Source organism: Archocentrus centrarchus, chromosome 13 (genome assembly GCF_007364275.1).
Source record: "Archocentrus centrarchus isolate MPI-CPG fArcCen1 chromosome 13, fArcCen1, whole genome shotgun sequence".
Taxonomy (NCBI): domain Eukaryota; kingdom Metazoa; phylum Chordata; class Actinopteri; order Cichliformes; family Cichlidae; genus Archocentrus; species Archocentrus centrarchus.
Genome location: NC_044358.1, coordinates 14,713,631 through 14,738,779, shown reverse-complemented (window position 1 = coordinate 14,738,779; position 25,149 = coordinate 14,713,631). Strand labels below are relative to the sequence as shown.

The 25,149-nt window shown below is 44.0% G+C and overlaps 1 protein-coding gene across 7 annotated transcripts in view; it reads left to right on the top strand.

Annotated features, from left to right (window-relative positions):
* Positions 1-25,149, top strand: part of nectin1b (nectin cell adhesion molecule 1b) — a 141,770-nt gene that overhangs the window by 83,299 nt on the left and 33,322 nt on the right. For 6 of the 7 annotated variants that reach the window (XM_030744370.1, XM_030744366.1, XM_030744371.1 and 3 more), the window contains 2 exons: positions 23,257-23,404; positions 25,017-25,085. In XM_030744370.1, coding sequence (XP_030600230.1) covers positions 23,257-23,404; positions 25,017-25,085 — 217 coding nt within the window. The remainder of the gene's footprint in view (positions 1-23,256; positions 23,405-25,016; positions 25,086-25,149) is intronic. The other variant, XM_030744368.1, reaches the window with a different exon arrangement.

Below are 25,149 nucleotides of genomic sequence, written 5' to 3'. Positions count from 1 at the left end.
TAAATGAAAGCTTTTTTTTTTCACTCTTTTATTTAGAAAGAATGAAAAACAATTTTCGTCTAACTGAAAAAATTAAATGAGTGTATTTTCCTAAAGGCTGAACAGTTTCTTTCAACCTTCCACTAATTTATTTAATTGCTGAGACATCCGGTGACCTCACCGATACAGAGTACATGTCGGATGAACGGGAACACCGGGACGGACGTCCTAGATGGAGGCTCCCTGCAAAGAGGGAAAACACTGGAGCTCAATAAACTTTATTTAACCCCACAGGCACCAACACACATGCTACAGTACATAATGCTGTATCAGTGCACACATTCACAGATAAACTGAATGTGCCAGTTCAGTAGCAAACACGGTGCTGTGGGATGTTGGAAATGGACTTCAGGTTAATGCATTGTTGTTAAATAGAGTTTCAGCACTCGGGAGTGATGCTGTAGCACAATACACAAGGCAGTTTTTTTATTATTATTACAATTTCTGTTGGTTGAATAGCTGTATCTGAATGAATGCTGCTGCTGTGGTGCAGCAGAGGTGGTATTAGTTCTTTCTTTACATTCAAGGACATATTTCACTGTTGCTGCTGCTGAAGAACAAGAAAAGATTTCTGCTCCCATTCATCGCAGCTTGGTCCATAAGTATTTGGACAATGACACAAGTGTTGTACACCCACACACACACACACACACACACACACACACACACACACACAGCAGAGTTTAAAATCACACAGTTAAAATGTCACTGAAGTGCAGAACTTCATCTTTAATTGAAGGGATTAATTAAAGTATTGCATTAACTGTTTGAAAATTGGGACTGTGCATAAAAACGACTGTAATTCCCAGACGCTCAAAAGTAAATGGACAAACCAGATTAATTTTAAATAGGACTGATTTTAATACTTGGATGAAAGCGGACGTCAGCAGACGCCGTGTCCTGCCTTTGAGACGCTCACCTTCAGACGCTGCTGGTTTGTGGATCTTTCTGCCTTCAGATCTGCTGGGCTGAGATCAGAGGACTAACTCAGCCACTGAGGAAGATCCCATTTCTTTGCCTTGAGAAACTCTTGGGTTGCCTTTCGGGGTGGCTGTGGCTCAGGAGGTAGGGCAGGTCACCTACTTATCGGAAGGTTGGCGGTTCAATTCCTGTCTGCATGCCAAGGTGTCCTTGGGCAAGATATTGAACCCAAAGTTGTTCTCCGATGCAAGTGTTGGAGTGTGAATGTGTGTGAATGTCAGACAGTAAAAGCTTAGTTATATATGGAAGTGCTTGTATGAATGTAAATGTGTTGAATTATATAAGAACTGGTCCATTTACTTTGCAGTGGGTGTTTGGTCACTGTCCATCCAGTCAGCATTTGTCTCAATCTGGCGCAGAACTGATCCTGCTGCTTCTATCAGCAGTCACACCATCAGTAAACACTGGTGACCTGGTTCCACTGCAGCCATACATCCCCATGCTGTAACACAGCCTCCACCAGATGATGTGTGATGAGCTGTTTGTCCATACTTTCTCTTCCCATCATTCTGGTACAAGCTGACCTTGGTTTCACCTGTTCAGGTTCTTTTAGAAGTTTTCTGGAAAGGTCTAATCTGGCTCTTTGGAAACCCTCTCCATGAGAGTATCCTTCACTTGGCTACATGTCCCACAGGAGAACTTCATGGAAGGAAATCTGTGTCTTCTGTGGTCTTTCAGGCTTTTTGGTGCTGGCCGGTCTGCTTCTTTTAGCCACCCCTGAGGTTTCTGCTCTCTCTGTGACAGCTTTACTGTATTATGGTTTTCAAACTAATGATGGCTTCGTCAATGTTGGGACCTCGTCCTCAAACGCAGCACTTTTGTTAAACCCCTTGAATTACAGTTGAACGTCTGCACAGATTCATTGTTTGATTTAAAGTCTGATAATGTTGGGCTACAGAGGCAAATGTACACTGATGGTTTCACTGTCCAAAAACCTGACTGTGGATTCTGCCTCTGTTGCCGAGCTCTGACTGCCACCACCCAGTGATGGTTGTATTGATGAGATACTGGCCCAGACATCGCAAATTTCAGATAAAAAGCCCAAAGTCAACAAACTGTTATGTGGCATTGCCTGCCTGAGCATGCCCGGAGGTCCCTTCCTTACAAGAGCAATTCCCCAGAAAGGTGATTCATCTGTGGAGCAGTTTACAGGAACACAAGGGTCCCTGTATGTTTCTGGAAGTGTTAGGACAACATTAAAACCCTGTGGTGCTGAAGACCAGCCTAACCAGGCCTCAGAGACACAGTCACTACTTGTTGCTACGCATTATTATTATTATTTCTTCCTTCATGGATTTGCTGTTAATAAAGAAAATCACCAAAGTTATACCAGGAACCACCTACAGTCTTACTCCTATAAACTGGCTCTATTTTTCACAGGAGCTGTGTTTACGTCAGTGTGGGATGCTTTCATTAAAATAAAAGCGATTCTTCTGTATTAAGTTATTTTCTGGGGGAAAAAAAAGCAACACAAACAATGACAGCAATATGAACACAGCTGTAAGGTGGGCTTAAAATACCTGCAGAGCTCATAAAGGAGGACTCTGCACGAGACGTGAGCAAAGGGAAATTGGTTCGAATGAAATGAAAGTACGAAAGAAAGCAAATTCACACCTGTAGAAGAATTATTCCCATCAGTGTGATACACGCTGATTAAACTGGTTTTTATGCCATTAAATCTGCCCTTTGAATCATCTCATATGTTTATGAAATGACTGATTTTTTTCCAGTTGTTAATATGACCACTGAGAGTGAACAGAACTGGGTTTTTCTGATATCTGGCAGATGTGTTAGATATTAAAATGCTGTCACTGAGAGTTTGAAACTGAATTTGAATGCAAACCACAGACTAAATCTTACACCTCAGTTTGAGACACAAATCCACCCTCAGGGTGGTCACAAGCTGGAGTACTCTGTGTGTGGGCCCCCAGCTGGATAAATGGGAGTTGTGTCAGATAGATCGATCAATCGACAGATAGATAGATAAAAGCTAAATTAGTCTCAATGCAATGAGCTCAATGCAGAGCTGCAGAGAGGCTGCAGTGATATTGTTTTACACTGAGTAGCTTTGTATGCAGCGTCTGTAATGATGAAGCCTCGGATCAGAGCAGCTGTGCCTGTTTGAACAATGACAGCGCTGAATGTTTCTGAGAAGCATCATCGTAGAGGCGCCTGATACGATTTTATGTACCTCATAATTAAGCGCCTGTTCATCCATCAGGTGATGTCTCTTGTTTTTTTGCAGGGCCGCGCTGCTTTATGTTTTTTAGCGGTGCTCGTCTCTCATCTATTTTCAGGTCAGAATGAATCAGCGTCTCCTCGCTTTTTTTGTTCATTCTGACACCCGACAAAACTCATCGCCTCTGAGGGAATTGGAGTAGAGGGTCTTGTTTTGTTCTGGCAGTTCTTTCAGGAATGGCCATCAATCAGGTGATCTATTGTGTTAGAGAGAGACCTTTCTCTATTGAATTCATGACTTGCTGCAAAAAGCAGATGCTACAAAGGTATTGAAAGTTTGCGGGGTACATTATAATCTGACGTGAGAGCGGCGCAGAGAAAGACAATGGGGCCGTGCTTCATAATGATTTTGCTGCCAGTTTACGTGTCAGGATGAGGCGAGCCCATTGGACGGTGACTGGGCTTTGACAGAATTTGTATTATATCCATATTCTCTCATGATCATTGTCCTCAGATCATACTGGTATCCCCACAAAACAAAAGGAGCAACCAGTGAGTGAAAATAACGCCAGCATGGCTGCGAGGAAAAGCTCAGCCGAAAGCTTGGAGCCAGTTATTCTGAGCCAAACAGCATCAAACAGAAACACAATCATAACGCTGAGTTCTTCATTCAGCCTGAGAAGAGGAGTTTTGGATGTCGTTACGGCAGAAAAAAAAAAAAAGCTAAATCTTTTCTATTCAGCAACCAAATGTTGATAGATTTGTGAAATATCAGCTGGCGGGAGCAAAAAAAAACACATGAACATTTTGCCTGATGTGCCAGCTGATTGATGGGGCTGGTTGCGGTGAGCTATTGTAAACACATTTACTTCTTGTTTCAAAGAGCGCAGAGAAACTGGGGAAGGAGTTTGTAAGTCTTAATTTGCTGGCACTGTCAGTCAGTGCCTGCGTCCATCAGGCTGAGGCAGGAACAGAGTGCGGGGTCTGTTTAGAGAGACGGGGATGGAGGGGAACCAGAAACCGAACAAAGACGCGGGTGAAACTCTGACCGTGTGCGTCATTTCTCCAGTTGAGAACTTTTGGAACAATGCACATTTGTTGTGGGCTGAGACAGAAAAACATGAGGTTACTGAGAGAAGCTGTTTGGTTAGTGAAGCCCCAAAAACCTAAATATCACACTGATGCCAGAAAGCATTCCTGAGCAGAGCCCAGAGAAGCTCGTGCTGCCAGCTCAGACACTCTGATTACAAACATCACTGTCAGCTTTTGTGGTCTTCACAATAAGCATCGTTATCACATAAAGTTATTGATTCTTCACTCTGTGATCAGCGCCGCGCTCGTTCTTACCAAATATACTCTGTGAGATTACTGGTGGTTTTTACGTTGCACCACAATCATTGTGCTCCTGCATAATGGAGCTTGCTAGGACGGCATTTAAATTTAGTCTCAGCTCAGGCTCTCTGTGGCGTTTCGGTGCAACTTGCTATTGTCCATGAGTGAAAATGTAAAAAAGAAAAAAGTGTTCCCACCCCCTGCCAGCCCGGGCTAACATGGCTCCCACACAGTGTTTGTTCTGAAGTCTCCTGTGGAACAGTTTTGTCAGCTGTGTGGTGTCGGAGTGGATAATGACATGCTTACTATGCCTCTGTGTGTGTAAGATGTCTCTTATGAGTCATGATAGGCAAACAGTGAAGCCCAACTGTGGTTATTAATTTCACTGGACACGGCTGAATCACTACAACCAGATGACACGAGGAGCTGGGTCTAATAATATGATCAATGAAAACACACACACACACACACACACACACACACTTGGACAGTTTGACATCAATTCTTGAGTTTAACTTTGCAAGTTTGTGTCCACTTGTTTCCTTTTGGATGCTGTCACACACACTGTCCCATATTCAGGCCCAACATACGCCTCTGAGCTCCCGTATGATCAACACTTGACACCGTGTGTATGCGATGCATCACTTATTCCTGCACGTAATCAGAGCCAAAATACTGCTAAAATTGGCGCTGACATCCTGCTGACTTTGGGGATCTGCAGTGCAGATGGGAGGTGGAGATGTGTTTTAAAGGTTCTGCTCAGACAGGAACACGCTCGACTCTTTTTATAGATAAATAATTGCTGCTGATTGCTAATTTTGTAGCTAGCTACCTAAAAAGCAATAGAAATAAATGGTGTTCAGCTTTAGTTACCTCATCTCCCCATTGTGACCCATTCCTCTGGGTCCTGAACGGATGCTCAGCTGTAACCACTTTATTGTCAGGGGTTACAGGGCACTGAGCGGCTACTCAAAAGCAACAAAAGAACAAACATCAGTGTGCTGCAGAGTCTTTAATATTACAGAAGCCATATTTGATAAATGTGTTTGAGGAGCAGCTTGGATTACCTTCTTCTGGAGGGGATGAGGTTCAGGACCGATGCTGCAGCCAGCCACTAGGGGGCAATGGAAATGTTGTGGTAGTGGTGGATTTGGGGAGAAATCTGTTGGGGCATATGTTGGATCTTTGCCTGACTGACAGATTTTTTTTCTGCCAGTCACAGAAAGCTGCTTCTTGCCTCATGTCGACTGCACTCCTCCTCACGCTAAATTTAGAGTTTCCACTTGCTCTTGCCACTGGCCTCGCGTCAGTAAAGGGTAAAACTGAGAATTTAAATATTTCTTCCATCTGCGGTTGACATTAGAGGCTCTATGAAAACGCTTTTCTGCAGTCAGGGAGAAATACGTGATCAGCTAAAAAGAGGAAGATTGGTGGCGACCATTAAAACGTCCTTTGCCTTGAGTCCAGAGTGAGATTAAGGGAAAGGTTTCCCTTTGAGACTTATGAGATAAAGAGTTCGTCACTCCTGATACCCTCGAGAGACTCTGCAGAAAAGATTAGGTTCATGTGCCACTCAATTATCTTTCCCCTTAAAGCATTCTCTTTGAGGATGCAATTATACAGAATGGATGTGAATGAGAATGTTGGACACTGTGATGTGGGGCTGGCCACTGGTGGAGCTTTCAATTTGGTCAGCTTAATAGATCACATATGTCTTGGCAGTGTTTTTGTTTTCATTCAACAGACAAGAGTCGAATTCGTTATGGAAAAATAAATGCAAAACTTGGGGACAGCATGCAGAGAGAAGGACATTTTATTTTTCCATCTGTTCAGTTCATTTGCCATGGAAACGGATCCCAGTGCTTTTCTAAACTTTGCATTTTTCTGCGACCTTTGTCTGATTTGTTTCCACTGACCAGACGATGTTTTATAGGAAGCGCAGAGTACAACCATCACGATAGTGCAGCCTTCGAGTCTTGGTGGAGAGGTTTAACTGCACGCTGCCTGCTTCAGCAGATCAGGTTACTACTGTTCCCCCCACTGCAGCTCCCTCAGGCCCAGCTGCCTGGCAAAACATTCATGATTAAATGTGAGACACGAGCCATCCTGCCAAGAGAAAGCAGGAGGAGGGGCTGCAGGCTTAGGACAACCACAGTTTGGAATTTCTTTGCTGTTTGTCATACACACAGAGGAAAATGAAAGCAGATGTAGGAGCAGAGGGAGAGGGGAGAGGATGGGAGAGAGGCAATCACCAAAGACAAGAGGTCTCTCAGGCAAGAGATACTGTAGGAATAAATCCGAAGCAATATTTATAAAGCGATATATGCTGTACACACAGCAACCGGGCAAGTGGGGCTTTAACTGTACAAACAGCTCTGACAAGGCACAAACAATCTTATTGGCTGGGCCAAACCACAGTGGGCGGAGCCAGAAACCGCTGTGTGGCTAACAGACTCACATGTATCATAGAGCCACTGATATTATACTGTAATTATAGGGGAAGGAGAGGAATTAATATTCTTTGTGCTGGCAGTGAACAAAATGATTCATGGAGAGAATCTGCCTTTATTCTTGTGCAATGCCTTCAGCGTCTTTTTTATTTTATAGTATTTTTATTTTACAGCCCCGGGGTATCTAACTCCACACCGATCATCAAAAATGTTTTCACTGGTTAGTTTTTAAATTTTATATTTCTTTTAGAGGATCTCTCACTTTGCAGTAATTTAAGGTCCAGCATTTTCAGTTTCCTGCTAAATCGTTCTCATAAAGTCACCGTACTCTCACACCGGTGAAGTTAGCACTGAGAGCAGGTTCAGCTGGGCTCAGCCCGACTGCGCCTGAGCACCTACAGGCTGCTGCATATAAACTGCATTGATCGTCTCCCAGCAGCAGCATCGTTGTATACTGCAGTACTTTTAACGAAGCTCTTTGAATGATTGGTCCGTGGAGTTGGAGACCAAACCGAGGTGGACAAAATGCACAAATTAAATTAATCAGATGACAAAAAAAAAAATAAATAAATAAAATCATACATGCAACATTGAAGCTGCTCACTTCATGAGCAAATAATATTTTGTTCTTGCAAGTTGCTGACGACTCAATTAAAATTAAAAAAACATTTCAAATTTGATGTTTCAGACTGAATTTCTTCTTAATGTTACTTCATCTCTACCTACTGACATCAACACTTGGTCATAACTTCTACCTGCAGAGTCACTAATAAAGGAAAACTGAAACCAGCCTTTTTTTGTTTGGTTTGTTGGCTTCAGGTTTTTCCTTCCTCTTCACCAACATCTTAATGATTCTGTCTTCACTCATATCTGCTCCTCTTCAGATGATTTTCTTCATCTGTGAGGCACCCAGCACACGAGAACATGGCCGTGTTTGCTTCACTCTGATTAATGAATGAGCTGCAGCTGTTTGTGAATGCTGGCAGAGAGCGGGGACGCTTTTTCAGATGTTGTGTGACGTTAAATGTAAAAGGGCAGTAAAAAAAGGAAACAACCTGAAGAAATGTGAAAAGTTTAGCTGATATTATTAAAACAAAAATCAACCAGCAGACTAAAAACAACGGTCTACCTGCAGGAGTGTGACCTGTTCTCCTACCTGCTTCCTCTCCCGCAGGTTTCAGCAGATACAAATACACCAATCACTGAATTTGTAACGATTTTTGAATCCTAAGTTATGATTCTCTTTTTTTCACGTAAACGTTAGATTGAAAATGAGCTTTCCCAAACTCTGTGCTCCTAATTTTGTCGTGCTTTCTCTGCACTGAGCAGAGATCTGTATTCATCCTCTGTGTGAATATGAAAAGATCCAAAACTTGATAATCAGAGTCTTTTGTCAGAGGAACGGAGGCTTAAAAATGAAAGAAATGTAACTGTGGTGGCTGTGTGTGAAAGAAGGAGGCAAGGTGGAGAGGTGACGGCTCTTCAGCTGTGTCGCTGTAACAATCTCACTGTGGAGCTTTCTGAAATATCACACATTTATATCCCAACACGGCGGCCATTTTTCACCATTATTTATGTCCTCTAGAATGTCATAACACTCACATCCTGTGCACTGACTGCCTGAACACAATATTTTTATAATAACTGTGGTGTGGATGAAAATCCATATTAGCATAGCGTGAAAATGAACTGCCCCGGCACTGTGCTTGTTTTTATTTGCTTATGATTTTGTTTATTTCCTTGCTGAACCATTGCAGGGTCGGACGGCTGCACTGCTCTCGGTCTGACGTGCTGCCTCGCGACTAAAACGCTTCTTTTATTGTTTTCTCGTCTTTTAAAGTCTTTCTGTGATTTTTGCACTTTCGAGAACATAATTACATTTCGAGCATGAATTCTTTCAGGTCGTCTGCTCTCCAAACATGCAGCATTGTTTCTATAAAAGCTTTCAGAACACTGAGAGAAAAAAAAACTTTAATTAAAATCTGTTTGGCTGCGATTGACACGGCAGCCAGAAACAGATGCATTTGTACACTTGTAGCATTTCTGTTAAGCTCCATATTGTGTGGCCTGCAATATGTTCTGCGAAAATCTGATGTCACTGTTGTCAAGAGCCGGGGAAGAGAGACGGAGAGGAAGAAGAATTGTTAGAGAGACAAAGAGAGGGAACAAGCCGTGCTGTCTGATTGAGCTGTTTGATCCAGGTTGTTCTGCGGTTTAATCAATGTAGCTGTGGATAACCGCAGCTGGTGGGTTGTTTTATAAAGAAGAGATGGTTGTGCAGGCCATCTCTCTAGGACCTAATTCAATTGAAGAATAAATGAGTTCTGTTGGTAATTTGGAGATAACCTGTGCAGCAGCCGAGCTTAAAGGAAGATAAGAAATGACACAGAAATGAAGACAAGAAAACGAGACAATTTTTCACCCTGCCAATGCCAAATTAAACTTTTCCCAGTCCTCCTCCTCAAACTTTAATTAAAACACACACTTGCATGCGCATTGTGCGCATTGTGCACACAGGTTCACACAACCGTGATCAGGCCGCCCCACATCCAGCAGATAATCCGAGAGGAGCGGTCAAGCTGTTTGAAAGAGATCAGTAGAAGGTGAGCTTAGCTGGGACGTACTGTAGCTTCTCCATTATTTCGATTAATCAGCGAGGTGCTCTGTGACAGCCAGCGGTCCTTTGTACCGGAGCGGAGAGTTTTAAAGGGTCACCTGACTCAGACTGGGAAAAACCTGCTTTTTTGTTCTCTTACTTTCCAGCAAGAAATTTATGAACAAAGAGGGAATGGAGGAGATGGCGGAGAGGTGTGCCTGCCATCGGTGTGCCAAAAATATTAGTAATTCAAACTGCAAAAGCAGCACAGTTTGTTGCAAATAAACTTTGTGCACGTGCATAAATGTAACAACTCTCACACGTCTTTCACGTGGATGCTATCAGACGGTAAATAAGACGTGACTGCGTGGCACATCAGCTTTCAACAATCCAAATAAATGACTGCCAATAACAGACACTCAGTAACTCATAATAGATGTCAGAGCACAAGCAGCCATTTGGTCGTGGCTCGCACTGCCTCTTTGTCACAGCAGGACTTTAACGGATTTCAAATTGGTTGTGACTGGTGCGCCACTTCATGCTGCATTGTTGCATCTTATCACTGTTTTTATCAGGTCAATATGAAATTTGGGCCTGTTAGACTGCATGAGAGAGGCTTTAATACTAAAACAGAGAGAGCAGCTTTCTTTCATCTCTAACAGGACTATTTATAGAGCCATTACTATCACAGGAAGCCAACTGAAACCTCCCGACCTCAAACCAAGTATTCACTGGGACTGAATGGATCATCTGTGCATCTGGTTTTTGGGGGGAAAAAAGCTGCTCACCAGGGTCCCCGCTTCCAGTCCTCCTTGAAATTACTCTGTTGCAGCTCCGCTGAAACCGAACAAAGAAACATTTGGTGGTAAATGGCGACGCAGACCTCCACATGGCAGCATTTTGTGGATGGGACCATTTAGCAAGTTGTCTCCAGAGCGGACCCCCCGATTCTCACACGGGTACGAGTCAAAGACCCACTTTGCAGTTGTGTTTATCGACTTCGCTCACACTGTAGTGCGATTGTTGCTGGTAATTAATGCAGTGTTGAGATACGTGGACAAACTCAACTTTGGGCTTTGAGTGCAGCCTTTGTCTTCATGTTTCACTGCATATATTTTAATAATCTGTGCATTTGTCAGATTAGACAGCAGGAATTTATATTTAAGATAGCTAGATGCATAATTATATATACAGCATTTATGGCAGATTTTTCAAAATGCACAAAAACACAAACTATGAAGAGAAATATGCAGGTGTGACATGGAGAATAACTACACAACTAAATCTTTATTCACAACCTGCCTGAAGAGCATTGCTTCTGTCAAGGTAGGGTTAAAGTTAGACGTGTTTCCCTGGTTCTGGTGTGGATTGTGTGTGTGTGTGTGTGTGTCTCTTGGAGAATAATAAAGTATGTTTTCACTGGGCCGTATTGACATCTTTTACTTTTCTTCTCTTTCTTTTTCTCTGCCACACATTTGTGGTTTCCAAAAGCAACAAAGTGAGTCCAAAGCAGGCAGATATGTAAATGTTGAAACCTTTTACACTTTCAGTGTCCTGCAGTCTGACGGGCTTTTCACTCTGCACATCTTTGAAGGTTTACTGCACTCATATCAAAACAATCACATATCTAATTCACCCAAACTTCTCCTCAGCAAGAGGTAACTGCAGCGGTGATCTGTTTCCAAGGACTTGCTCAACTTTAATTTCATGGCAGGCTCTCTTTTCCTCCCTCGTCTCCCCGTGCTCTCTCCCCTCACTGATTTCCAACCACAGATCATTTTTAGTGACCACGGCAGAGTCTTGAGATTCCACGGCAGTATTTAGTGGTGGAAGCGAGCAGCTTCAGCAGCTCCATGAAATGCCTTTGAAACTCTGGTGTCTGTGTAAGCGGTGTGTGCTCAGAGTGAAGCTGCACCCTGCTTGGATGAGGGGTCGATGGTATGCGTGCAGAATCACAATAGTCACCCCTGTTACGTGGTCTGGAGCGGATCTGAGCTGAAGCAGCTTCTGCGAGTGAGCTGAGAGATTTTTCTCTTGTCTGTGGTGAAGAGGACATCCAACTTTAAACCCAGAGCCACAGATCAGAGGGGCTGTCAGGTACATATTTATGTTAGCCCGCTGCCATTAATCAGTTTGTGTGCCCTTGGAAAATGTACAAGCGTGCAAGCAACACCGTGCATAATGGTGCATCAGAGTGAAGTGGAAATACTCTGTAAATGTGTTGTATACTCGTTTTTCTTTTAAATATCATCTCACTTCAGTATGAGCACAAGGAAATTTGAATCCTCCAGTGAGATTACTCAGTGATTTTTCTTGGCTTGACCTTCATGGCAGAAATCTCCTCTAATAGTTCTTCTCATCACTGACTGTATTAGCCATAAAATTGTGGCTTGTGGTGATGGGTCATATTCGCATCAGCGGTCATTCTCTGCTCAATCAGCACAGCTTTAAATGACAGCTACAGACTCTGCTTGAGTGCTACAACCTGTCTGCTGCACTTGTGTCCCTTCTGTCATGCCAGGGTGCAGATTTCAGCTTCAACTTCTCCAGCAGACTGGTGACACGGTGGAGGTGGGGATTGTTGAGATCCGAAGGATCCGCTGTGTGAATTTTAAGGAGTTTATTTCCACTTGGGAAATTCAGTATGCACCCATACAGTGTTATTCTCTTTAGCTTCTTCCCTCTGCGAGTGCAAAGGATCCAGGATGAAAGCATTTCATCCATCCATCGATTGCTCCTTCCACTCATAGCGCCGCATCATGTTTTCAGTGAAGTGTTTGCTTGAAATCTCGAGTGCTGTGGAAGCAGTCAATTGTGGAGTCCTTACAGCAACCTGGCTTTCCATAAACCACAATGAACTGCACATTAGTGCCAGTGTGCGCAGACTGCATTCCAGTGAAACAGCAGGGAGGCTGAGTCTACCCGTGGCACGCTCGCAGCCATTATATTTACCGCACACTGATTGATTCTCCTTGTCCAGGTGTTTATGAATATGGGCACGACATCTTAAAGCTTCTTTTTTTTTAAATTACCAGCTGAGAAACTGCATTTCCTCTACATTTGTCTGATATTATATTCAGTTTTTGAGCAGGAGCATCTTTCCTACAGACATGTGATGTCACCTAGCAACAGCAGAGAACATGTTGATTTTTTTTTTTTTTTTTTTTGGCATAATTGAGTAAATTTTGGCTTGTAATTAAATTTTGAATTGATTTTTCAAATAAACTGACATATTTACACAGAGCAAAGCCTATGAGCTAATTCAGGAGGTGAATACAAGTTGCAGAAGGTCATTCATTAAAATCTTATTAGCATAACTCGCTCTCTCTCCACCTGTAGGCTCCAGGTGATCGCTGCTCATCACCGTATCACATATGTTGATGCAAACTCTGTAACTCTGCTGCTGCAATAAATCAGTGAACAGGTTGATGTATCCTAACCCGCTGAACTTATCTGTGCACTTTATCTACACTCTGTGTATTTACTGAGCTCGAGCTGTGACCTCAAAGAAGTGTGTAACCGGGTCACCTGCAGGTAATCTCTCTGTTTGGTTAAACTGGCGCCGTGAACACAGTCGACACATAATTACCAGCCAGCTCGGTATGCTAACTATGCAAATCAAATGAGTCTTAAAGACAGTCATTGTTACTTTACAAACTAAGCAGATAAAACCTGAATACCTGAAGTCCACCTATTTAGTTAGGTCCTCTGAAAGCCCCCCCAGACCTGCACTGAATTAAGCCTCTGTACAAGATAAGAAAGAATTTACAATTCTAAAAATATAAATGGGGTGAAGTCAGGGTTCCTCCAGTACAACATCATTAATATGTTAGATTGCAGGAAGCCTGTGAATAATTTTAGAAATATGCTATATTTCATTCCCCACGCTGCTTCCAGAGCCTTTATGAGGTTTTTTGGAGTTGCTATTTTGAGGATCAGACATCCATTTGGCTCGGGAAGACATCAAGACATGATTTCAGAAAACATGGATGTGAAAGTATCAGCAGGCGGGTCTCACATGTTTACGTCTGTGTGCTGTAAACAGGCGAGAGGGTGGAGACGGTCATCTCTGGACTCGTCTCCCAAAGAGCTTTGTCTGTTTTACGGGAACGCTGGGAGAAGTCATCGCCCCGGGACAGGCCATTTTCTCCCAGGTTGCTTTTCATTTGTCAGTTCAGATTCACTCTGAAGTCATTTTTGAGTTGTGGACCTTTGCTTCAACGATCCTAATTTAGGGAGCTGTCTTTGTCGAAGCAGTTTTGTTGCATTACTCAATGCAGCGCACAGCAGAAAAGCAGCAATTATCAGGTTTAAAATGAGAAAATAAAGTATTTCTGACACACACGCTTCAATAAAAAAAAAAACAAACACAGGAGACAGTAACTCATCCAGGGTTAGCATCACAAACACACCCAGAAACAAAACGCTTGAATACTAAACAGCTCCGTGAGACCCGTCAGAAACTCCATTAAACATTTTGTTTGATATACTTCACATCACAATATTTAGGTGATTTCTAATTAGGACTTGGAGAATAATCCTGAGCGATGAACATAATGACTTTGTGTGTCTGTGTAGACAATAACCATCAACAATTCATCTGCCGGTGTTAAGACAAGCATCAGCTTTATGAACGAGTATTTTTACTCACCATATGTTACTAGTATATAATTTCCATCAGGAGAATAAAATCCATTATTTGACATCCAGAATGAATTGATCACATTTTATAACTGATTCCCTCAGAGATCATAACTTCTTTCATTAGATACTGTGTTGTACCAAAGTTGTCGCTGATCTTGGTTTCATTATTTATTTATTTAGATTAACTGTTAGGAAGCACGTGAACATGGACGGCTCAGAAACATGAAAGGGACACACATGAGGTCAGTAAGTATCGGGGGGGGGGGGGGGGGGGGGGGGGGGGTGTTCATCAGCTTCAGCTGCTTTGGTGTTCATCAAATTACCAACAGGTGCACTAGAGGGGCAACAATGAGACCCCCCCAAACAGGAATGGTTTCACAGGTGGAGGACACTCACAGTTTCCCCTCCTCATCTTTTCTGGTTTTCACTAGTTCTGCATTTGGCTAGGGTCAGGGTCACTGCTGGTAGCATGAGGTCATACCTGGACCCTACAGAGGCTGCACAGGTAGTCCAACTCCTCCAGGATGGCACATCAATACGTACCATTGGCAGAAGGTTTGCTGTGTCTCCCAGCACAGTCTCAGAGCATGGAGGAGACTCCAGGAGACAGACAGTTACTGTAGGAGAGCTGGACAGGAGAAGGTCCTTAACCCATCAGCAGGACCAGGATCTGCTCCTTTGTGCAGGAGGAACAGGATGAGCACTGCAGAGCTACAACATGACCTCCAGCAGCTGCTGGTGTGAATGTCTCTGAGCAAACAATCAGACACAGACTTCATGAGGGGGGGCTGAGGGCCTGGCGTCCTCTAGTGGGCGCTGTGCTCACTGCCCGGCACCGTGGAGCCTGATTGGCATTTACCATAGAATACCATAATTGGCAGGTCCACCACTGGAGCCCTGTGCTTTTCACAGATGAGAGCAGGTTCACCCTGAGCACCTGTGGCAGACCTGAAAGGGTCTGGAGAAGCTGTGGAGAATGTGATGCTGCCTGTAACACCGTTCAACATGTTTGTTGGTGGGTCAGTGATGGTCTGGGAGGCATATCCATGGAGGGACCCACAGACCTCAGGCTAGGCAACGGCACCCTGACTGCCATCAGGCATCAGGAGGAAATCCTGTCAGACCCTGCGCTGGTGCAGTGGGTCCTGGGTTCCTCCTGCTACACAACAATGCCGGCCTCATGTGGTGAGAGTATGCAGGCAGGTCCTGGAGGATGAAGGAATCAATGCCACTGACAGCCCCCACACTGACCTAAATCAGTGTCACCTCTGGGACATCATGTTTCGGTCCATCTGACGCCACCAGATTGCATCCCAGACAGCTCAGTGATGCTCTGGTCCAGATCTGGGAGGAGATCCTCCAGGACTCCATCCGTCATCTCATTAGGAGCCCCGACGTTATCAGGCATGCATACAAGCACGGGGGGGGGCACACAAGCTACTGGGCACAATTCTGAGTTACTGCAATTTCAGCTAAATGTTTCAGCCTGCTGCATCCGGTTTCTTTGAATCCAGCCTCTGTAGGCTGATGATTTTCATTTCCATCAAACAGTGTGGCATCCTTTCATTCCTCTCCCATCACCCAGTCCGTACCAGTGCACATGTCCAGCTGATTGTTTTCCCTTTGAGATCTGACATGTTTTCAAAGTGTTCCTTTCATTTTTTTTTTGGAGCAGTGTACATAACACATATGAAACACATGGAGATGTGTATATATATATATATATATATATATATATATATATATATATATATATAGTCAAACTTTTATTCAGCTTACTTGTTGGCACATTAAGCTGAAAATGTCAGACCTGCAGAGATAATGAGAGGTTTACACAGCAGCCTGTCATCAGTGGGGTGAAAATCTAAAGATATCCAAGTGTTATGTGTTTTTTTTTTTTCTTCAGGTATTTCATTTATTATAGATTTTATTTTATATTAATGAATCGATACATTAAAAAAAATGTTCTGATGATTCACATCAAAAAATTCAAATCCCGATCTCCTGAAAGGTAAACGCACAAAGCTGATGACAGACACAGCGACTCAGCGGGGAAAATAAAAAAATAAATAAAATGTCAGACAGGAGAGGCGCGCTTTACAAATAAATGATGAAGACTGAATTCGTATTCTTCCACAGATATCCTGAGGTCTACCAGTGCATATAAAGGAATCAATGGTAATTTTCTAGAGAGAACACAAACAGTCCTGTCCAGGAATATAAATATATTGTATTTCAGATCTAATACCGACTCCCACAGCGGTTATTTGAATATGTCTGAGCGTGTATAGTGCTGGAGATAAAACACTTGCTTAGCAGCGGGGGCAGTGAAAGGGGCTGGCCTCTGGGATGGGATCTGCAGATTCCCCAGTCCAAGTGTTGCTAAATTGAAAACCTCCTCTCGAACATAACCAGACTGACTGGGTCTGTTGCTCTGTCAGCTTTTAACCAGGCAAAGGAAATTACAGCCGTGACCTTGTGGAGCTTGCCAGAGAGAGACAGTGAGAGGTAATTTTGCCTACATCGAAAAGAAGGCAGAAGAGGGAGGACAGGGTAGAGAAGAGGGTAGAGCTCTGTATAAGCACTGCTGTTCCCCCAGTTTAGAGCTGGGAGCATCCATTAAATTAACATTCAACACATAGAGGAGTTCAGCTGGGGCATGAAAGGGCTCAAGCGCAAGAGAGTGCCTGCTAGAGCACACTGGGAGCCCTATCATCAGCCCTGCCTGCACGGCCAGCTCTTTTTTAGGGTGCCAAAGCCTGTTTTCAGATTAATGATGATGCACAGCAGAGGAAACTGCAGTGGAGTTACTGTACACCTCCAAACTTCTCATCTTTCACAGAGAACCATCGGACAGTCTGTCTATAACATTGGTATATGTTTATTTCTAATTAAAGAGCCGGGTCGGATGGCTCGGTGAGCTGAATGGAAAGGACGTTGTGTAGCTTTAAAAATAAGCTATCATACCTTGACAGCAGCTACCGGCTTCCTGAAGTTAATAAATGAACGCAATTCACTTCCTGGAGCGATGCTGCGGTTTATTCCCCCATTAGGAGGCAGTGGTCCACCCGTTCCAATCATTTTTTTAATTAGAACTGTTGTTATTTGGGCTGTCACAGGAGGTAACATCTCATGACAGCATCAGCTTGGCATCCAGCAATCTCATATTCATTGACAGGGGCTCTGGTGCCGCTTGCTGCTGCTTCATGTGGCTCACCGGACTCAGCGGTGCATCAGACACCTCGAGCTAATGTTTGTGCTTACATGGAGATCTGCAGCTCGCTTTGAGTGTCATCTGTTTAAGCATGGCAACAGGCTAGGTGGTTATTTAGGAGACATTTATTCAGCCATGCAGTTATCCAAGCGTCAGAATATCTACATAATATGTATGTCTAAGTGTTGCACTCTGAGCCTGTTTTATGGCAGCACAGCAGGTGCAAGACAGTTAGGTTCATAATGGGCCTGGTTTCAGCTTAATAGACACATCCATGTGTTAACAATTTGTATTTAATGAAGTGCTGCCCTCTGTGGAGCGATGTCGAACGGCAATCACACACCATTACGATTCTCCCGCCCCCTTTACCTCCAGCCTCTGTCTCCATTTTGACGCATCAGGCCTGAGAGGTGGCGAAGAAACAGACCATCAATGTGAATGCAGGGGAAATAGGATGCAGACCTCTCCAGAGGGTAAACTACTGTGGAGCCCCTGCTCTCAGAAGAGAGCGCTCTGGAAACATTGAACTTTAACGAGATTACCAACCCGGGGGAGGGGGGTGGGAGAGCAAAACAGCATGTACTGCTTGGAGTTGGCAGCATGAAATACAGATTTATGAACTCCATTAAACCACGTTTCTTTCTCTTTATTGGGCCTGCAGCATTTACCCAATGCGGGAAAAAAAATCTCCTCTAGATAAATTACTAACAGCTCGGGCATTCGGGTCCCCCACAAGCTAACGGTAAAACTCATGAATAGAGAGGTAAAAGCAGCCAGACACCTCGGCTGTTTTGCTGAGTTAGTCGACTGGCAACTCGCGCAAGCCAAGGTAGAAAACCAGTCAGTGTGGTGCTTGGAACAGGTTGCCATTGCAGTCTGGCACTGATAGTGTGGAGCTGGCACGGGTTACTAGCCAGAATCTCAATCTGTCCACTTGAAAACTCCCCAGTATTGCTGGAAAGTATTACAGCCCCCGTGGAGGAGATAGCAATTACAATTTCTGATGGGAGAGAGGGAGAGCGCCAGAAGCCACATCCATTCTTGGAGTGTGATCAGACTTATGCCTGGAACATTTCTGCAAAACACCGCTACACAAATGTCCTCTTAATATTTTCTTTGTGATGCTTCTGGTTTCTGACCTTCACTCCGTTTCACTCTTTTTGTCCTCTTGCCAGTGATGAATGTACATGTATAAAAACTGTGAGTTGTCTCACCTGTGCCAGTGTTTAACGAACCGCGCGGGGCTTCAGGAGGTTCACGGCAGTGATCCACTCTTTTTTTTTTTTTTAAAAAAGGGAAAGGCTTCCCTTTAAATCCTGCATTCTGTGACAGAATGGATTTGGAGTGGGCAAAACCTGCTCCAGCTGGAGGCTGCTCACCCTTTGACCTCCTACCTGAACTCTTCCTGCTCTGGTATGTGTGACTAACAAGTTCTATGGGACACTGGTAACACTAGAGCCCACATGTTTTGGTTATTGAGTACAGCTGGTGTTTGAGATTACGCTGTTTTCACACATTTGGACAGCGCAGACGGTGAATTGCTCTGTCACTCTGCATGTAGTTTACATTTACTCAGAAAGAGCTTCGAGCAGTAATGAGAAAGCAATCAGTTTTCAGGCCAGAGCGTCAGCTCATTAGCTGGACTCCTCAATAAAATGATGCCAGATCTTCTCTAAGTAGTAACCTCCCCCTGTTGGAATCATGCATCAGAATCTGTAGGATCTGCCTGAGGAATGAATCATCAAATGTGAAGCTCTTGTTCACTGTCTCCCCCCCCCCCGAATACCATGACACCTCTTGTGGGTAGTAGTTGCGCTCAGCCAATAATGCCTACTTGATGGATTGTCAGGGAAATCTGATTCTCATCAGCCACCAGGTGACATAAGCGTGATGCTACAAACCCTGCTGCAGCTGCAGGACTGCACTCAGTCCTGCAGCTGCAGCAGGGTGAGCTCTGTGCTTCAATACTTTGCAGCAGAAAAAAAAATAGCACATGCATCTGATGCAGCTCAACGAGCGCTGGAGAGTAGGTGTGACAAGAATGAAGGTCACCACCAGCTCAGAGGGAGCTGCAGCCACAGAAAGCCAAGGTCAAGTTTGTCAGCTTAAATGTGCTACAGCGGTGGAGGGACAGCGCAGAGAGAGCTGCTGCATGGATGAGTGCTTCACACTTATTGAAAATCAATAGCAATCTTTCAGTGGCAGCTACAAAACATATTTGAACAGCAGACTTTACTGAAAAAAAGATGATTTCATATGATCAGACTTTATGCAGGTTTTCCACTTGTGAAAAATCAAAGGTCAAAGGGTTATTTGATTTGATGGATTATGGGTATTTTTCAGGGTCTGTGGGTTTCTGGACGCCATCACGTATCAAGGATAATCAATGTCTTTGATCATGGAGTCAGTAAATCTGAATCTTTTAGGACTTTTCTATAAGACATAAGACTTATGTTTGCTCTTCATATGCTCTCCATCCAATCACAGAGAAGGAGCAGAAGTTGCTCTTTTTCTTTTTTTGCATTACCTGCAGAAGCTCCTGTTAGAGGCTTGTGTGTTCAGGTGTGTTCAGGTGTGTTCAGCTTTTTGTTTCTCTTCTATTGGAGGTCAAAATCAATTCAGAATCAACACGTTGAAGTATCAATATTAATGCACTTTATGCCCCAGAGGCATTTTTAAGTGCAGGTATAATAAAACACCACAACACCTCGTAGACGGAGTACAAACTAAAGTGGTTGCCTTCGTGTTGTGAAAGGAGCCGTGCCGTTGTTCAAGTGTTCTCATGCTGAAAGCCAAATGTGTGTGTGTGTGTTGCAGCAGCGTGTCTGAGGACACACAGATGTATATTACTGCTGTGCTTCGCTCCTTGTTGTGCGCTCAGTTGGAAGATTTTCTTTTTCTGTCTAAATGTTTCTTCTCTCTTTGATGCCACACAGAAGGTGAAGATTGCGCCCGGCTGCTGTTATCACTGAGAACGAGGTGAACTCGGTCCCTGTGTTTATTACTGTGGGCGATCCACAGCTTGTTCCACCCATCTTCGTGTTGTGTCGCCTGTTGTGTGCTGAGGGGGGATATTTCCAAATGAGCGCCTTCATGGGACAAATTCAATAACACGAGAGAATATGAACACATGAGAACTTCAAGCTTCTGCTAAAGATTAGAGTCACAGTGCAGAGGCTGAGCGAGGCTGAAGGCTGGTATAAATATTTGACTGTCACGTCTACCAGCTCATTTATTTACCTTCCATCAGGACACGCCTGACCTCGGCTGCTTCCAGCAGGAACCTGGATTAACACGATGTTCCCGTTTTAGTTAAACAAACTTTATTTATACCATCAAAATGTTGTGACGTGATATAAACTGGAATGTGTTTATATGTGGAGATGGACCACTGTGGCTAATTCTAAATAATAATGATAATAAATTTTAAAAATAAATAAAACGGTGAATCATGTCCTTGAAAATCAGCTCCTTGCAGTAATGAAACGATCAGGCAGAAGTTCTCTGCTGGAGTCGTGTTGTATAAATACCTGAAACACAAACATCAGGACTTTGGCTCAAACTTCTGTTATGAAATTATGTCAGCTCAGCTCTGTCGTAGTCATGCTGCACTCGAAACACACAAATCTGCAACATTTTGTAAATGAATTCACCAAACGGAGCAAATACTGCATCTGAAGATCGTTAACTACAGGCATGCTTTAACGGACAGAAAATTAAAGTGTTCATTTTTAATGATTCTCCAGTTTTATGAGAAGCAGACAAAGCGCTCAGACTGTGCACCAGATGGCTCCCCCCAACTTTATGTGTTAGGAGGTGACAGTGTAAATCCGGTGTGTCCACTGCCCGAGGCTCCACAACAGGGAAATTGCATTTTGATCCAGTCCATTCCGGTGTGTATTAGTGTTATACAACACACTATTGTGTCTGGCATTTGCATTAGGGCCGTGAAATTCAGCCCACTGGCTTTCACTGTGTAGTGCAATGAAGACAACAGTAGGAACTCCAGCTTATCGGTTCCCGTGCTGCGGCGAGATCACACTCACGTTTGGTCTTCAAAGCCGCTCCGCGGCCTCTTTATTGAAATGCATCACAAGAAAGAAGCGCGTGTGAGTACAAGAAAGCCTATTTGCTTTCTTTTAGTGTGAACATTTGACACGATGCGACTCTAACGCACCTGACGACAGAAAATTAGATCAGCCGCAGCAACCGTGGCATGACAATCTGATGGACACGATATATAATCACTGACTTTGTGGAGGTGTGTGCTGGGTACAAGGTAGGGCAACGTGCTTGCTATTGTGCGGCTGTATGTGAAGTAGTCCTCTGTGTACCCGTCATTATGGGCATTGAATCAAGCGAGCGGGGGCTGTTGAGAAGAGGGCTCCTGGGAGGGAGGCCTCATCCTGTCACTACCGAAAGGGACAGACAGATAATAATAGAGACATCATGAGGGCAGGAGATAGGCTTTCCTTTTCAAAGTGGAAGATAGTGAGAATTTGCAGTGTCCCATCACAACAGGCTCACAACCACTGATTGGTCCCCGGCCTGTCTTAAAAAGGACAGCTTGAACTGCTCTCTCAAAGCCAACAGACGCCGGAGCAAACAAAAGCTCAGACATTAGAGACGGCGCTTCTATTTTAGTCATACCTCACATCAGCTGGAAGATTTTCACAATGTAGTAATTTAGCTTTTTGATTGTGTGCGTGACAACTGATGTGTTACATTTGGATGCATTCAGACGGAGCACAGAATGACTCATTGTTTATCAGATGTCAAAGCATAAAAACAACAGGCTCTTATGCAAGAAGGTGCAAGGATGTCCCATTTCTTTAATACAGTTAGCTGAAAGAATTATAAGCTGACATCAAAAGGTGCGTGTTTTCCAATATTCGCCTTCAGGTGCTGGTCAAAGATGACTGTTGACTGACATAGGAAAAGCTGCAGAGCAGAGATTCTCCCAGATTTAAGTTGTAGATGTGCTGGTAGCCCGGTCTGACTTCCAAAAGCTCGATTTATGTGAAATAGCTTTGGCTTTATCAGCAGTGGAGAGACAGAGGTACTTAACACAGTCCATCTGCAGTGTTTACTGGATTAGGCCTCCATGCTGTCTTCATAACTCAGATGAACTGATGGTTGGAGACTCTTAGTTTCATGTTTTGCTCTCGACAGAATTAAATTAATTGTTTTACTTTTGAAACCACACACATTCTTCCTCTGCTGAGCTGGAAATGTGGTTTGCATTTTGTTAGCCCTGCTGGCAGTGACTTTATACTGTAATAGCATTGTTGTGCTCTTAAGAGGAGAGCCTTTGGGTTCTCTGTCAAAGCCGAGCCAATTTAGGCTCCTTTTGAACAGATGATGGAGCGCACATTAGAAACGCGACAGCAGCTGCTGAGTGACCACAACAGCGTGGTATTCATGGAGTGCCAGGACAGGCAGGACAATGGTCTCCTCCTGAAACAAGTCTCTGAAAATACTGTTTGGATGTGTTTTATGAGAGAAAACCTCAAGCCTGACATATGTCGCTTCAAACGGCCTGTAAAGGTTTTCCTTTGACAATAGCCTGTTGTTCTCCTCTTGTTTCTTCTGCCTGCTGCTTTCTTTTTTATTTTATTTTTCTAACCTTTAGTCCAGAATTCGTCTTAATGACAGCGTAAAAAGAGCATCCCTCCCTTACTTCGAGAACACGTGATGCGACATCACTGAAGTCTCTGTCGCTGCTGTTGTTTTGGAGGCTGCGGCTATTTTTATTTTTTTAAGTTCGTCACTTACTCAAAGAGCAGATACCCTGACACTGTTATTTCTCCTCTTGTCTGCAGAGAAGCCAATGGCGCAGGGTCCCCCAGGTGGTGTTATCGGGATCCTTGGAGGTGTTGTTGCCATTGGACTCATCATTGGTGTGGCTGTTACTGTTGTCATGGTCCATCGGCGGCAGCAGAAGACCCGCACTGAGACAGATAATGACCTGTGAGTACCGAGCCTCTCCCAGAGAATATTACAGGGGGATGGACAGGTGGTAAGATTAGGTGTGCACTCTTTGTCACTCCACAAGAGAACAACACTTTGAAAAGGACGAGACACTTTTTTAGGAGAGTAAATGTGTTTGGAGACGGAGGAACATGCTGCAGGCATGTCGCTGCCTCATTCTCAGTTATTCTGGGAGCCAACACTCTCCTTTCCTAAAGGTCACTGTATGAAAATTAATTTAATAGCACTAAAACAAAACCAAAAAAAGCATGTCTATCTTCATTTACCAAAGCAGATAGAATCAATGATTTTTATTAAAGCAGCTATTAAGTGGCTGCTTGATTGTAATGTGGGCTGAAATTAGCCCATTTCCCATTAAAACACTATTGTGTTAATCACGGCTGATTGCAGGAGTGCGCACGGCTGCATCTTCTTGGGAAACATTTGCTTCTGTTGGACGGTCACAATATCATCAAGAGGTTAAAGCAGATTTTTGAGTTTGCAGCAGGTCCAGATTTGCAGGGTTATGCAAATTCATCTTGATTTAAACAGTAATTAGAGTATGACTGATTTGATGGCTGTGTTTGGAAACAGCCGTGCCTACAACCTCACACAGGCCTGATGGTGAGGAGTCCTGCAGAATGCTGCAAATGTTTAAAAATCGATACTGTGAGACTTCTTTTTGCATCCAGTCAAACTGCTGCTGGACACGATACCGGCCCCCTGTAACTCTAACGTTATTTACTCCTGCAAAACCTCCTCCAGGCCAGCCAGGTAATTTTGTTCCTTGTGCAAACCAGGGCCCATGACAATTTTCAGCATTGCCAGCTGCTGCCCGTACACAAAGGGCACAACAGAAGTAGCAGAGGGTGCAGCTGAGAGAACAATAAGCAGCAGAGATGTGAAAATCTAAAATAGCGTTGTTTCGAGGTACTAAAATTCTCTGCCATCTGCTTTGGAACAATTTGTCAGAAACGTGTTTTCAGTGAAGAAGGAAACAAGCATTCGAGCTGCGTCCTGTTAGTTCCCTTCATCTGAAACACCTGGCCAGGACAGATAGCTCAGCAGCTGCCAGGGTTTTCATGATGCTCTTGGCTATTCTGAATATACAAGATTCAAACCACATTCCCTTGGGAATGATGCTGCTGTGTTCATGCGCTGGCTATCTTCCTCCCTGGGATTATTACCAAAGCAACTTAGGTTGGGGGGGGGTGCAGAATCTGGCTCAGGGTGCACATGAGCCTTTAATCAGTTCAGATGATGAGATTACAATGCTTATTTTAGAGGTCCCCCTCCAGAATCTTCTGACTGATTTGATTATTCAAAGCGGCGATGCTAACATCAGACGAGGCGTTCTGCCAGGTTTCTGGTCTCCGCCGGCTGCGTGTTGCGGCGCTCTGTGGGGGCATCAGGGCCGTCGAGTCTGAGGCCGTGGAGACCCAGAAACCACACTGCTTTTAGCTCTCTGCGCTGCCTTTCAAGATAAATGAAGCACACAGACTCTTACTGCTCCCATTGCTTTCTGTCTCTTTCTCCCTCCTTGCTAATCTATCTTTCTTTCTCACTCTGATGCCAAAGTAACTGCTCTCTGTTTCCCACTCCACTCCTTCAGCATTGCTGTTGCTGCTGTTGCTGATAGTTGTGTGACACAGGGTCCTGAGAAGCCAGAGTCCCCCACAAGGAAAGTAGAGGCTCCTGACCCCAGTCTGTCCCCCACTGATCCCTGTCCTCCTGGATCCTCTATT